This window comes from Lissotriton helveticus, chromosome 1_2, assembly GCF_964261635.1.
Source record: "Lissotriton helveticus chromosome 1_2, aLisHel1.1, whole genome shotgun sequence".
In the NCBI taxonomy this organism is placed as follows: Eukaryota; Metazoa; Chordata; class Amphibia; order Caudata; family Salamandridae; genus Lissotriton; species Lissotriton helveticus.
In genome coordinates this window covers 268,915,482-268,929,624 of record NC_136058.1, presented here as the reverse complement: position 1 = coordinate 268,929,624, position 14,143 = coordinate 268,915,482, and the positions used below count along the sequence as shown (strand labels likewise).

The 14,143-nt window shown below is 44.6% G+C and overlaps 1 protein-coding gene across 4 annotated transcripts in view; it reads left to right on the top strand.

Moving 5' to 3' along the window:
* MAST2 (microtubule associated serine/threonine kinase 2) overlaps window positions 1-14,143 on the top strand; it is a 1,587,681-nt gene that overhangs the window by 1,532,915 nt on the left and 40,623 nt on the right. For all 4 annotated transcript variants that reach the window (XM_078671709.1, XM_078671708.1, XM_078671710.1 and 1 more), the window contains 4 exons: window positions 337-491; window positions 7,999-8,315; window positions 9,953-10,168; window positions 11,437-11,663. In XM_078671709.1, coding sequence (XP_078527835.1) covers window positions 337-491; window positions 7,999-8,315; window positions 9,953-10,168; window positions 11,437-11,663 — 915 coding nt within the window. The remainder of the gene's footprint in view (window positions 1-336; window positions 492-7,998; window positions 8,316-9,952; window positions 10,169-11,436; window positions 11,664-14,143) is intronic.

Sequence of the window (14,143 nt, the reverse complement as noted above, 5' to 3'; positions counted from 1 at the left end):
CCCCTCCTAAAATCGAGATACCGCCAAAAGTGCCCAGTGAGTATCTGTTTTGGATTTCATCACTAGTATCTCACAACCGCTATATAAATAGCCTAGGCATACCTTCCTCTGATGCTTTCCCAAGCCACTAGTACTATGGTTTCTTTTATTTGAGACACTTTGCAGAGCATTTTTTTGCATGCGTGCATATTGATTCAGTGAATACATTTCTGTAGTCATTTCACGCTTTGCTCATAGTTTCATGAGGTTCCATGGGAGCTGAATCCGCCATTCTATGAAAGCTTTTCTTTGTCTTACTCGTGCCGTAGGCCATTACCTTATGCTTCTTCTCTACAGGTGTACAGCAGTATGGAGCGCTTGTCCGTCCACGAAGAGAAGAAGACCCCTCCACCTACCAAGCGCAGCCTGAGTGAGGAGAAAGAGGACAAACTGGACAGCCTTGGAGGACTGAAGAACCGCGATCGTGGCTGGATTATCGGCTCTCCCGAAATGTGAGCCTCTGTTCTTGCTAATTTATCTTGCTAGCTTTGGCTGGGCCTATAGTCATTATATTGCGAATTGAGGAAGTTCAGTTGTATTGCAATGTTCGCCTTGTGTTCTTCAGCTCAGTAAAGTTTAAAACGGCATTGCTGTACTTTGATTGGATTGTTAGGACAATTTTCCCAAAATGCACAGAACATTTTACAGGCCTATTATCTCCAAGTCCCAACTTCTGATTAGCATTTTTCCTAATTTTCAGTTTTATTGAATGCAAAAGAAGCGTTAGAGCCTCTCTATTAATTTATTGTACCTTACAGGAATTAATAATTGCGAGGACCTATTTGTGCATGCTTTTTAGGTTTCGCCTCGTCGAAAGCTGCGCCGCGCAGCTTTTCGGCGCAGGCGAAATCTAATGTTTACACTATGTGGCTTGGGAATCCGCCCTCTGTTCCATTGGCTAGCTCCATAAATGGAGGCTAGCCATTGGAACAGAGATCTGTCCGTCAATTGCGGAGCAGATTCGTGGGCGTTCCGGCCATTTTTACTCATCCCGCCCCCTTGCGATCGTCATGCGGCGGTGTTTATTTTATTTTTTTAACAGCTTTGTTTTCCACCATTTCGGAAGTGTCCTTTGCAGGGATGGGTTGCGCGATGTCCCGCTGTCCGTTCCCGCCCCCCTCCCGCTGTCCGTGTGCCCGTTCCTGCCGCCCCCTCCCGCTGTCCGTGTGCCCGTTCCTGCCGCCCCCTCCCGCTGTCCGTGTGCCCGTCTCCGCCCCCCCTCCCGCTGATACCTTCGGGTGTAGTTCGCACTATGTAAAACTCTCAGCTTTGTATTCATGTCTGGGGCCTCCCTTGACCGACGCGTGTGCTAACGAAAGCAACTTAAATAGCATGCTTTGGGAAGCCGGAAGTCAGTGCAGTATTGGCTTTGTAGGAACAATATGGTCACTCTTGGCCATTCCTGCTACGATCTTTGTGGACGTGTTTTCAGAGGCCATTAAGCACTGTGTCCATTATTAGCACTCAAAGCCTCGCTCTAATCTAGCCCGGAAGAGACCCATATGCGCCCAGTGTGTCCCTCACACAAAAGGAGCAGTCCATGTGTAACTGCCGAACCACGTCTCCTCTGTGAGACGATAAGCAGCTGCCGACGCGTTTCATCAACGCGGCGAGGCTCGAGAGTCTGCAGGAGCAGCGTGCGTCTGAAGCGATCCCGCCCCGCCCCTGAACACATTGTGCACATCACTGACCCACTAGCGGGCACTAATGTGGGCTGCTCGCGTGTCGTACTTTCAGAGAGACATATTTTGTGACGTGCTATTACAGGCTTCCTCCGTGTGACATACATAATTACAGGAGTGTTTTGTCACCCACTCTTACGCCAGCCACACGCATGGAAATCTAACCATAAAGGCCTCCACTCGGGTACAGGCTTATCCCATAACATTTACCGGCTGTGAAATATACGGCTTCAGGCTTCCGTTGTGTGATCAGCTACAGATATAGACTTCTCCGGTCTAACATTAACGGATACTGGGCTCCCCGCGTGACATTGTCTGGTGCAAACACCCCATGTGTGTCATGCTCTGAAATGGCCTTCCCTTGTTTGGCCCAGACTGATCATCATATTGTGTGCTCCGTGCAAACTTCCTCTGTCGCGTGCTCTGATTTTGACTTTCACTGTGGCGTATGCCCCTGTCCATACATGATATGCTCCGATGTAAACTTCCTCTACTACACTCTTTCCTTGTGTGACCCTTACTAGTGCATGCCTACCCACGTGACAGGCTCTGATTCAGATTTCCTGGTACACTAGCTTTGATGCAAACCTCTCCTCTGTGCCAGTCTCTGATGGAGACATCCCGTATCACTGATTTGGCACAAGTTTCGGCTAGGTTTGGCACAAGTTTCCTCTGGGTTAGATAAGATATCACATGGCCCCCAATGTGCGTGGCTGGCTCGGTTACAAAGTCCCCTTATGTGAAATGCTCTGATACAGCATTTCCTTTTGTGACATGCCCTGGTGCAGTCTTTCCTTGCGTGGCATACTCTAAAACAACTTCCCTTGTTGCCATGTTCAGATATAGTCTCTCCTTATATGACATGCTCTGATATGGTCTTTCCCTGTATGACACTAACTATTGTCAACTTTACCAGGTGACCAGTGTCTGTCTTTGATACAAAGTTCCATGCTCTGATAAAGATTTTCGAAATCAGTTGCTTTGATACAAACGTCCTTTGTGTGATATGCTCTGATACAGTCTTCTTATGGCACTCACCGGCATGGTATAAGCTTCCCTTGTGAGACACTGTGATGCAGGCTTCCCTTATGCAGTCTGTGCAGAAGCAGACTTCCCTTCTGTGACATAACCTGCTACAGACGGTCCCCTATGTGGTATGTAGCAAGACAGACTTGCGGTGTGTGTCGTACTCATTGCTTTAAATGGGCCGGTACTGAGTACCCGCACTTTTTAGGTTTCGCCTCGCCGAAAGCTGCACAAGCAGACTTTCGCGCAGGGCAAAATCTTATGTCTAGAAATGTGTACTCATGTCCCGCCCCTCTGTTCCATTGGCTAGCTCCATAAATGGAGGCTAGCCATTGGAACAGAGATCTGTGCAGAGTGCAGAGTGACTAGGGAGTGCTAGGGAGTGCAGAGTGACTAGGGAGTGCTATGGAGTGCTAGGGACTGCAGAGTGACTGCAGAGATTAAGCTAATGGCAATGTAAATGACAATGCCATTTATTTATCTGTTTTCAAAACCAACACATAAATACAAATTTTGTCATTTACAATGCCAATAGCTCTAACTTTTCCAAAGGCAAAACCATTGCATTGTAAATGCTTGTTAGATATTAGAAGGAAGAGGAAACCAGGTGATGACCTGTTATCTTGAAAATGGGTGTTAAAGTGCTTTATGGAAGACAAGAAATGACATTGCACGTTAGACGCCTTTCATATCTAGGTGTGACATGTGCAAACATAAAAGTTGAAATCTAACAAATGATTATGGCAAGATGGGTCAGCGAATCAAGCGCCTGTTGATGTCATCTGGTTTGGATACAGCTAACTTGTTTGAATCCCGGTAGACTTTTGAGGACAATAAATTGGATACCACGAAACTGGAGAAGAAGAATACCTGTTATCTAAAGTGCTTTGAACTGTTAACAACTGCAGTACAAAGCAATGTTGAGAACACAAGCTATTACTGATTATTATATATTGAACGTGTAGAGAGCGTGCACAGATCCCAAAAATAGTAAAAAAAAAAAAAAAAGAGGTGCAGTCATTAATGAGGTTCTCTAGAGGGCAGGTTATAGTTGTCCTCTTGGTTTAGGGATAAAACGTGTGGGTGGCGGATACTTTTGTGCTTTGTCCCTCTTGATTAGGTTTACTGTCAGTTTTGTTTTTCTGAGAGCAACATGGTCAGAGGCGATATCTCAAATAAGGGAGCAGGTGTTTGGAGCTCAGGAGGACTAGCCTAACCTCCTTTATCTTTTCAAAATGTTTTGCCTAATTAATTTTGTGCACTGGACATAATTAGATTCCACCAAGGTTTGCGATCTCTTTGCATTTATATTACTGAAATGTGATGGAAAGGTTGGAGCAAAGGTTCCTTAATCATTGGTTGTTTTAAGTCCTATCAGAGCAGCATTCCTAGGAAGTGGTCCTAGTTTGTCTAGTCTTTAACACTTGCTCTCCCTGGAGTTTCAATCTGCTTTTTACTGATCAGCCTATAAAGCAGAAGCGTGTTGTGTTGCTTATTATTCTGTGCATAGGGAACACGACTAAGAGTTTAAGGCCTCATTGACACAGAGCTAAAAATAAAAGGAACTGTTGTTCCAGCGCTATGTGAGCAGAAACTCCATTATTTAGAAAAGTTGAGCCCAAGCATTTCGAGCATGTTCTGTATTGTCCATCTTAAAGATGCACCTGGTTCTGAGAGCATGAGTTCTAGCATTGGGCATGAAGCATTGCAGAAGTTGACCAAAGAGAGCGGTAATGATAGCAAAAAAAAATTAACAAAGAAGCTCATTTAAAGGCTTAGCTCAAAGAGAACTGTTGACCACATTCAGCAGTTTGATCCCCAGACAGAGAAGTGTTGGTGACTTTGAGGTGATTGAAGAAATCTTTTTCCCCTTGTGTGGTTGTGGCCTTCATTGTCTGAAAGGTAGACTCTTGATTGAACATCCTTGACATTAATGCTATGTATTCTATTGCCTTGCATTGCAACATTTATACAGGGCTTACTCGCCTTATGTGGGGTGCTGAAGCTCTTGCCTACATGAGTAGCACGCTGCACCATGTAGATAGTGTGCTTGGAAGGGTGTTGTCTTTGTTTTGATCCCATGTTGTGTGTGATGACGACAAAGGTGCAGCTATTGTGTTATAGGATGCAGCGCTGAGCAGTGTGATGAATGAAGACGTGTAAGAGAGAGGTGCACAGTTTATGATTTTTAGTAAGCTGGCAGCATTTAGCAGCTCTGTAGGCCCCTTAATGCAATTTTATGAAATATTGTCACTTCAGTGGGTTGTCCATCATGAGATATTTTGTTTACAGTTTATGGTCCTAGACAAGGAATGCCACTATGTTATTTTAGCAGGTACTCTTCATCGACAGTCAGTCCTTTTGGTTGCGGTCTACTGCTCTATTACAACTGCCTCTGATTTCTTTACTGAATTCTGGAGGTTGGTGGTTGGACTTGGCCCTGGTGCTGTACTTTGGGGGTGAGGGGGCGGGGGGGACACTTTAATGTGCCGTGGGATGATGGGCTAGACCGCTTTGGGGCCTCCTGGCGACCACACCCGGTGCAGCACTGACACATACCACACTCAATCACTTGTTGGATGTCTGGAGACAGACACTTTCTGAGACGCGAGAGGGCAGATGCTTCACATCGCATCACAATGCCTGGTCGAGAAATGATTATTGGTTCGTATCTAAGGATGTAAAAATGTGGGGTTGAGAGTAACATATCTACCCCGCACACTATCTGATCATGCCCCAGTGCTTTTGGAAAGACAGTTTCCAGGACCCAACCGGCGTATTCTCATGGTGTCTCCCCCTGGGGGCGTTACAGGATGCAGTATTTTGGGAGGAGCTACGCACAGAGATAATTGCTTATTTTGCACTTAATAAGGGCTCTGTGGAATCCGGGTCCACCCTGTGAGAGGTAATCATGCCAGTAATACGTTGTGCCTGCATCACCAGTTGTGCGTCTTAAGGGCTATAGGCGGTCAATTGACCAGGCTGGAAAATGATATACATAGCCTGGAAACAGGCTATTTTCGAAACAATGACCCTGCCACTTTGGCCGCCATATGGGGGAAAATCACTGAATACTCTGATGAATCGGTCAGGGAAACTAACCATCTTGGGCGAGACGCCCAGGCTTGCCTCTTTGAAGAGGGAGACCGTCCTGGTAAAACACTGGTTGGCTTACTCCACCTGCCCCATGCATCTACATATGTGACAGAACTGTTAGACGAAAACTCTACACTCCAGCACACTCCCCCAAGCATCCTGAAAGCGAAGTCCACATTCTACACCCAATTATACACTGCTACGTCTGCACATAATCAGGCAACATTAACAGAACCCCTGATTCTAACTGCCACCAATGTGCTGCGACACAAGTCTCCTTCCTCCATTTGGAATGGCTGTGCTCTAACGTGCCGAAATATTGAGAGGAAATCTTTGCGATCAACCATGCAATCATTGGGCAGCGCATTTCTTGTAACCCCTTGATCGGATTACTGGGTTACGTCAAAGATATTCCAGCCACAAACCGCAGACTCGTAGCTATGCTTCTTTTACTTGCTAAACACATGGTGGCCATGAACTGGGGAAGACGCCCGGTGCCCACGGTGGATGCCTAGTTACTGGCTGCAACATACTGTTCTGAACAACTCTCCCATTAATGGGAATTAATACCTTTGCGGTCACAAGCCAAAGACATAGGGAAACCCCTGCTTGGTTATTTACGCACCAGAGATACACAGGCCCACACGCCTTCAGCATCCTTTTCCTTTGAGATACCGGGCTCACCTGGCAACTGATTGCTTATATTCTGTGATAGGCTGGTGCGCCCCCTAATCACATGACATTGGTTTTTCCATATATGGCATGCCTCTCTCTGCGGCTCATTATAGTGAAGCTGTTCTGCTGATTGTTGGATGGTGCACTTTGTTAAATTGTCTTAATCACCTCTAAAAGTTGTGTAATTGCATAGTCTTAAATGTATTCATGTTATGATGACATGATCCTTCTTGCCGATGTCTTCTCCCCCCTTTCCTCCTTTTCTTCTTGTTCCCATTCCTATTTACATCTCGCCTCTCCTTTTCATTACCCCTCCTTTTTGTCTCTTGTGTTTATTCAATGTAATATTGATTTTCCATGGTAATATTCCTGTATCTTTGTATTGTCGTTTTAAACACCAATACAAATAACCTTTAAAGAAAAGTTAATGGTCCAGAGCAGAAATAGGTTTTAAGAAAAAATGTTGGTGAGGTCTGCTGGGATAGACTTTGGTAATATCTCGTATCTTATAGTCATTGTGAGATGTCAAGAAGCAGTCATAGCATTACATTTGCTGAGACATGCAATGGTGGACAACATTAAAATCACTATATATACAATGGAGAGAGGGAGGAATAATATTGGATCAGCATCCCATCTTCCCCCTTATAGTAAGCTACATATCTAGAGAGGAATGCACCCATCAGTTATCAAAAACTCACCTAATCCTATTCGCAGTCACCATTGGCGAAAAAGCTTCTTTTTTTAAAAGAGCTCTCACCTACACAACTGTGTGGTATGCTTCTTCAGTCCCTGCCCGACTAGCGTGTCATAGCCAGGTGTCTCAACACCACTCTTGGAGGGAGCACTTGTTTGTAATGAATGTTATTGATGGGATCAGGGAATTTTTTTTTGTTCAGAATAAATTGTCATTTTTAGTAATACAAAAATTATTACAAAGAACAATACAAGGGGGAGAAGAAAATACAGTTCACAGAAATCATCAATGTCAGGACATGTACATCATTGTTTTACCTTTGATTAACATCATGAAATGTAGGCTGTTGTCGAGTTGCGACAGTATTATAGGTTGGGGCTGTAGTGTTGGTATGTGGAAGAGCTATGTATCAATAGAGGGTAGTGGATGTAGTTAGCCTCAAGGGAGAGTGCCAGTAGCATAGGAGAGTTGTACACATCATTGTATGTGTCTGATGGGATCAGGGAAAGTTAATAAAAATAAAGTCTTGAACTAAACAGTGACAGGTGCCATGCTCCTGGGACTCATCTGAAATGAAACCACTCAAGGGTTTGATTGGAACACCAAGCTGCAGGATAGTTAATACTATTTTTAAAGCTAAAAGGTTTTTAAGTTATTTATCTTGGTGGCAGTTTTTTGGGTAATTTATCACTGATTGTGCTTAACGTGCATGCGAGAAGCATGGGTGATGTGAAATATGTAATGCATTGCTGTGTGTGATAGTGGTCCCTTGTTGTGTTCCAGCTTTCGCAAGCGGCTGTCTGTCTCAGAGTCATCGCACACCGAGAGTGACTCCAGCCCGCCACTCACTGTCCGGCGACGCTGCTCGGCACTAGTGGATATGCCTCGGTTCGCGATTTCTGCTGATGAGGAGAGCAGTCCCTTGAAGAAGCCTCTACAGCCGCATGAGGGGGGACTCCTCTCTACTGTGACTTCACGGGAAGGAGTGCCTGTATCCATCCCAGAACAGCCCTTGGAGAGGCAACTGAAGCTGGATGAAGACCTGGTGCCAACTTCCCCATCATCAGGGGCTAGTAACCTCAGCAGCTCGACTCTGACAGGTGTAGTATAATGTACAGCTACACTTAAGTTTATGGTCAAATTGTTTGCAATCTGGATAGTTAGGATTGTTCAGACTAGTCACAGCCTTTGAATTCACTTAACAGGACCTTCTTCTTGGTTGCACAGTCCCTCGTTTGCCTTAATTAATCGCTATTTGTTCTCTCTTGTTTTGAAAAGCTGCGCTTTTAATGCATATTAATTTGAGTGATAAGTGCTTCCATAATATGCCCTCGCTTCTCTTTGGCATCCGCACAGATAGATTTTTTTTTAGTGAAGAGCATGTATCCGATTTTGTCTGCACATACTGCCCTCTATCTCTCTCCTCAACCACCCCTTTCTGTAATCTTCAGGGTTTATCCCTCCTGATATGTATCCTTGAATGGGTTTTTCGGGGCTAGCCTAGATTAGTTGGCCTACCTCCCATATGTTTCTCAAGTTGTTTCATCCCTTTTTAATTTCACATGCTCACTTGCCTTGTCTGGTAGGAAGCATCTGGTCAGTGTACGATTTTTATTGTCATGGTCAGTGTGGGTTTTGCTCATGTTTAAAGAGTGCAGGGACAGGTCGAATTGTGCATCTCATTCTAAAATATCCTACACCCTAATCTGCTTTAGACCAGTCTCACCTGATTAAACTAATGGCTTCTTAAAGTTCCTCATATTGCTTAGCTTTTGGTAGGTAGGCTGAGTGCAAGTAATGCACATTAAAACTGAGCAGTTAAGTTTTTATTTGTGGCTCTCGATCTTTCTCAAAGTAGACTGTGACAAGTGAAGTAAAAAGCATACTACAAAGGCAGTCTGCATAGGTAGCATAGTGCAGAGGGGGGTGGCAGGGGAGAGACGGTAAATGCAAAGGAGGCTGAAGAGCAGAGCCGCAATGGCTCTAATGGAAGGGAGCAGGGTGGCCTTCACAGTAAAGCACAATACAATCAAACATTATAAATATGTAAACCAGGCAAATATATATTCACAATGAAATAATATAGTCTCTGCTTTGCCTGTAAGAATAAAGAGCACAGATAGACATTGTAAGATACAGTGCCTTATTTAGATCTTGGCAGATAGGTTACTCCGTCCAATGGTGGAGGACATCCCATCCGCCAAAATATAAATCCCATTACATCCGGCACCGTTGTGATGGATTAACCAGTCCGCCAAGATCTAAATAAGGCGTACAGTCAGGTACAGGAGACGGTATGACCGATAATTGACATACAGTTAAAAAAGCAGCTCTGGTGATAAAATGAGTGCAATTGGTCCAGGTGGCATTCATTTTTCCTCTGAGTATCTCTGGTTCTCCTTGGCAACAAACTGGGTCTCAAGAGGTCTTTAGGCAAACTTCAAAATATGACGATTCTGCGAAGATGGTATAATATCCATCAGAAACTTTGTTAGGCAAATAATGTATTCTTTTGTTCACAAGGGATGAGAAGCTAATAACTATTTTCTTATAAGAGTCCAAAAGTATTTCTTTAAAAAGTTTTCTTTTATAAACTGATTGGGGGAAGAAAATATGATGCTGGCGAATCTTGTGGTACATAAGAATTCAAATTTGAATACATGGTACTGTATGTACACGTATCCTCTCATCTTCCATGAAAACCAGGAGTTCTAATGTATTGTGTTTGAACCTCCAGCTGGAAGCAGCCCAGTCTTTTCTGATCAACGCACCCGCAGTAACAGCTACGAGGGGTCCGAGTTCACTACTCCGAAAGCCATCAGTGACTTGGCTGTGCGCAGGGCACGGCACCGGCTGCTCTCGGGCGATTCTGTCGAGAAGCGCACCTCCAGACCCATGAACAAAGTCATCAAATCTGCGTCGGCCACCGCCCTCTCCCTGATGATTCCCTCTGGTAAGCACCTGGAGCTGAGCTGGATCACAGCACTATGGTGCCTGTACAGTAGGCACTAGCAGCAACATCTATACCATCTCTAGTTGGAACAAGATCAATGGTTCTTTAACCATTAAGTCCAGTCCAGGCAGCAGAGAATGGCTTCCAGTTGACAAAATAAAACGCATAACAATTGACATCAACTTGTGAGCATTTTTGTTAGAGTATTTTAATCGTTTTTTTTTCGTCATTTGCCATGTTGCTGTGCTGTTACTTTTTTTTATCTTCTGGGCTATTTGCATTTTCGTTGCTGCCTTACTGGTGGTATGGTTCAGGGGCAGAACAGGGTGGATGGGCATTAAAGGTCAGACCAGGTTGCACTTGCCTGTTACACAAAGGTTGCTCCTCTCGAGGAGGATTGATGCTTAGCAGCCCGGCGTCCATGGTATATGCGACTTCTTCCGTCAGTCTTGGCCTTTTACCCAACAGTGTTTTGCATTCTGGGATTGGCAAATGTTCTTCTTCCATTACACCGCAGATTGACAGACAACTTGTGGACTTATCAGCAACACATAGAAATGAATTGGATGCAGAAAGGGAGACTCCCATCATAAGATGCTGTCTAGTGGTTAAGTCACCAGGTGTGCAACTCGGAGATATGGATTCTTAATTATAGGATACCCGTTTGAGTAAATTCTATGATTCTTACCCTAGACCTTAGTTTATTCACCTGGCAGGCTAACAAGAGGCTAGCTAAAGTTTCAAGTGCTATAACCTAGGATCACTTGCTTGCATTTAATCCATCCAGTACCACTATAGACGGGCCAGACCTCCGGATCCCTTAAAATCGGCTGCAGCAGAATTAGTATTTTTCTGAAACCTGTGTAGTTTGCCCAAGGATTCTGATTCCAGTTCGTTTTTACAAAATAATCTACTGAGTCCATACATTTTACGTCGAAATTGATGACTTTTTTTGCATGAAAATTATTAAACTTAAATTTGAGAGCATTTGAGAGCATTTTTTGCCAATTCTCTTCAAATGTGTTAAGAAAAAGGAGAGAAAGTTTACTTTACAGGTACAGTAGTATTCGTTGAGGTCTATATACCTATGAATTCACGTCTACATTTCTAAAATAAATCTAAATTTTAAATCCTTAGTCATAGTTTGTCATGCTCCTTTTTTGTCTTCTGCAATCCTCTTCCTTTTTTTCCCCTAGGGTATCTTTAAAATCGCTTGAAATGCAATGTGTATTCATAGTTTGAGATACTAATGTGCCATTTCTTTGCAGATCACCATACCTGTTCTCCATTAGCGAGCCCAATGTCTCCTCGCTCTATCTCTTCCAACCCTTCCTCGCGTGACTCTTCACCAAGCAGAGACTTCTCCCCTGCTGTCACCAATCTGAAGCCACCCATTGTCATCCACCGTGCTGGCAAGAAATACGGCTTCACACTGCGTGCCATTCGCGTGTACATGGGGGACAGTGACATCTACACTGTACATCACATGGTGTGGGTAAGTATGGGAGTTGGCAGTATAAGCATGGTGGCAGGATCTAAACGTACACAGACCTTCAAACCCTCAGATTTTGAGATTTCTTACCATTTGCGGACATTTTGTGGGTACTGTAGGTAGTATTTTAAAATAATTAATCATGATTTATTTCCGTCAAGATCTTTGCGGTGCTGAATCCCCTTCAAACACCCCAATGCCCAGTGATCTCAATCTAGCTTCCTTCACAGCCCTACGGCAAAGCACTACTAAGTACCCAAATAAGCCTGCCCTTGCTTAGCACAGAGTGGTGCATTTCAAGACTCAGGGATACAAAACTACTTTTAAGGACGTAGATGTTCTACCCAACTTGATTTATTTGAATTTATCTATAACATTTTTGTGGATTTGGGTAATGATGAAAACCTGACCTGTACATCAAACTAAAAAATCTAACTTGGTCACAATCAATCAACCACAAAGTATCCTTTACAGACTGGTGTGGCTGCCAAGTGACCCCTCAGTTCTTCATGACAAGCCTGTCCAGCTGTATCATACGACTGGATGACTCTGCGTTGAAATCTCACTAGCAACCTTTGTTTGGGTATCCTAGTGGTCTCTTAAATAATATTAGTTTCCTGAACCGATTCTGTATTGTGCACCAGAACCCTCGACTAATTGAGCACCCTATGGCAATTCATACATACAACCAGGTCGTTAGGATGCAAGAGTGTCTTTTTGGCTGCTCGGGACGAGAAAGGTAATGTACTGAGCCCATTCCATGGGATAGTTTAGGGGTGAAAAAGGTGTTTTTTCCTGACAGCTCTGGGATCAATTTGTTGGGTAGATCCCTGTCTCTCACTTTTCTGGCCCAGGACAGTGATACCACTAGGGTCACATATGCACATAGAAGTTGGAGCAGGCTGGAGGAACAGGACTCAAGAAGGCTGGAGCTTTTTTAACATCTCGATCCAAGCTCCGTTTCCTGTATTTGTAGAGAGCGCTGGGCCTGCCTGGTGGAAGACAGAACCATTTCATATGTGAATGAACTGTTAGAGTGGTGTTTGAGCTTAGTTACTATCGGAGAGGGGATTCCATCCCTGTGTTCTGTTGTAAGCTCCTAACTTTCTTCCCCACAATACCCCAAATGTGTCCAGCAGAGAGCGTGCTTTGGCACATGAATAGTATTAGAGCTAATGGTAGCAATCCCAGTAGGTCCCTGGGATGGAGGCCCCCTTATCCCCCATAGGATGCAGGTAGATCCGGAGTCAACTTAGCTTCTGGCTCGGGCGGCCTCACTGTGCAGGGGAGGTACGCATTGTTTATTCTTGGCCTAAGCTGGGACTCTATGGCATCTTCAGCAGTACGTTGGCATGTGAAGGAGTGTCCCTGGTCGGTTAGGAGGCCATGATTCCCCCCACACCATTGCCCAGCAGTAATTGAGGGGGGCCTGCGTTCAGGAGCCCGAGATACCATGGTGTACTTGACTCAGAGTGCACAACAATGGCTGAGAAGAAGAAACAATAGTGATAGAAATGTGGTTAGCCCCTGTTTTCTGGACACTGATGTGCCCAAAGAATCTAGTGGCTCTCCTCGGACACAGATCTGGCCATGGGCGTGAAATTATTGTTAAGTACTGTGACCATAATACATGCAGATGTGACTTTAAAAAAACAGTTGATATTAAAGCAGTGGTTACGGTAGCAGAGGGCAATATAGAAGGCTTGATCTTCAGTTTAAGAGGGAGAGGTTTGAATCGGCTGCCAAAATTGTGCTGTGTAAGGTTACATTACGTGACTCGGAAGCGACCCTTGTTTGGCTGAGCGCATTTAAAGGATAAACACTGGGCCCAGACACCGGCCCAGCTTAACAAGATGCAAGCAGTCCCTCAGGACTTAACTCAAGATCTCTCTGAATTTGTTATTCCGACCTTCCTCTTTCTCTATGTTAACAGTGGAACCAACCGCTGGTTTCATCATGAATACAAATCCGGGCTCTCCCATCATATCCATGCCCTCCTAAAATCCTGCATATCTCGCCTGACATTATTGCCATCCCATTAACAACGATCATCAATACAATGTTCTCAATGGGACACTTTTCTACTGAATGGAAGAAAGCCTCTGTTCTTCCTCTACTGGAGAGACTGAACCTGGATGCCAAATAGACTCTTAACTACAGTCCGATATCCAGACTCCGTTCTTGGCAAAAGTGGTTGAAAGGGCGATGAACACTGAACTTTCGGGTTTCATAAATGATAACATCATTCTTGATTCCTCTCAATTTGGCTTTCGTGCTCAGTATAGCAGCGAACCAGCCCTTATCACTGCTACAGAGGAACTTAGGCTGATTCTTAATGGTGGGGGAAGGCAGCTCTGATCCTTCTGGACCTGTCAGCAGCCTTTGATACGATTAATCATGGGCTACTGCGGGAGGGGCAGTCCTCCATCGGGATCAGAGAAAGGGCGCTATCCCTGTTGAGCTCCTTCCTGTCGGACCGATCC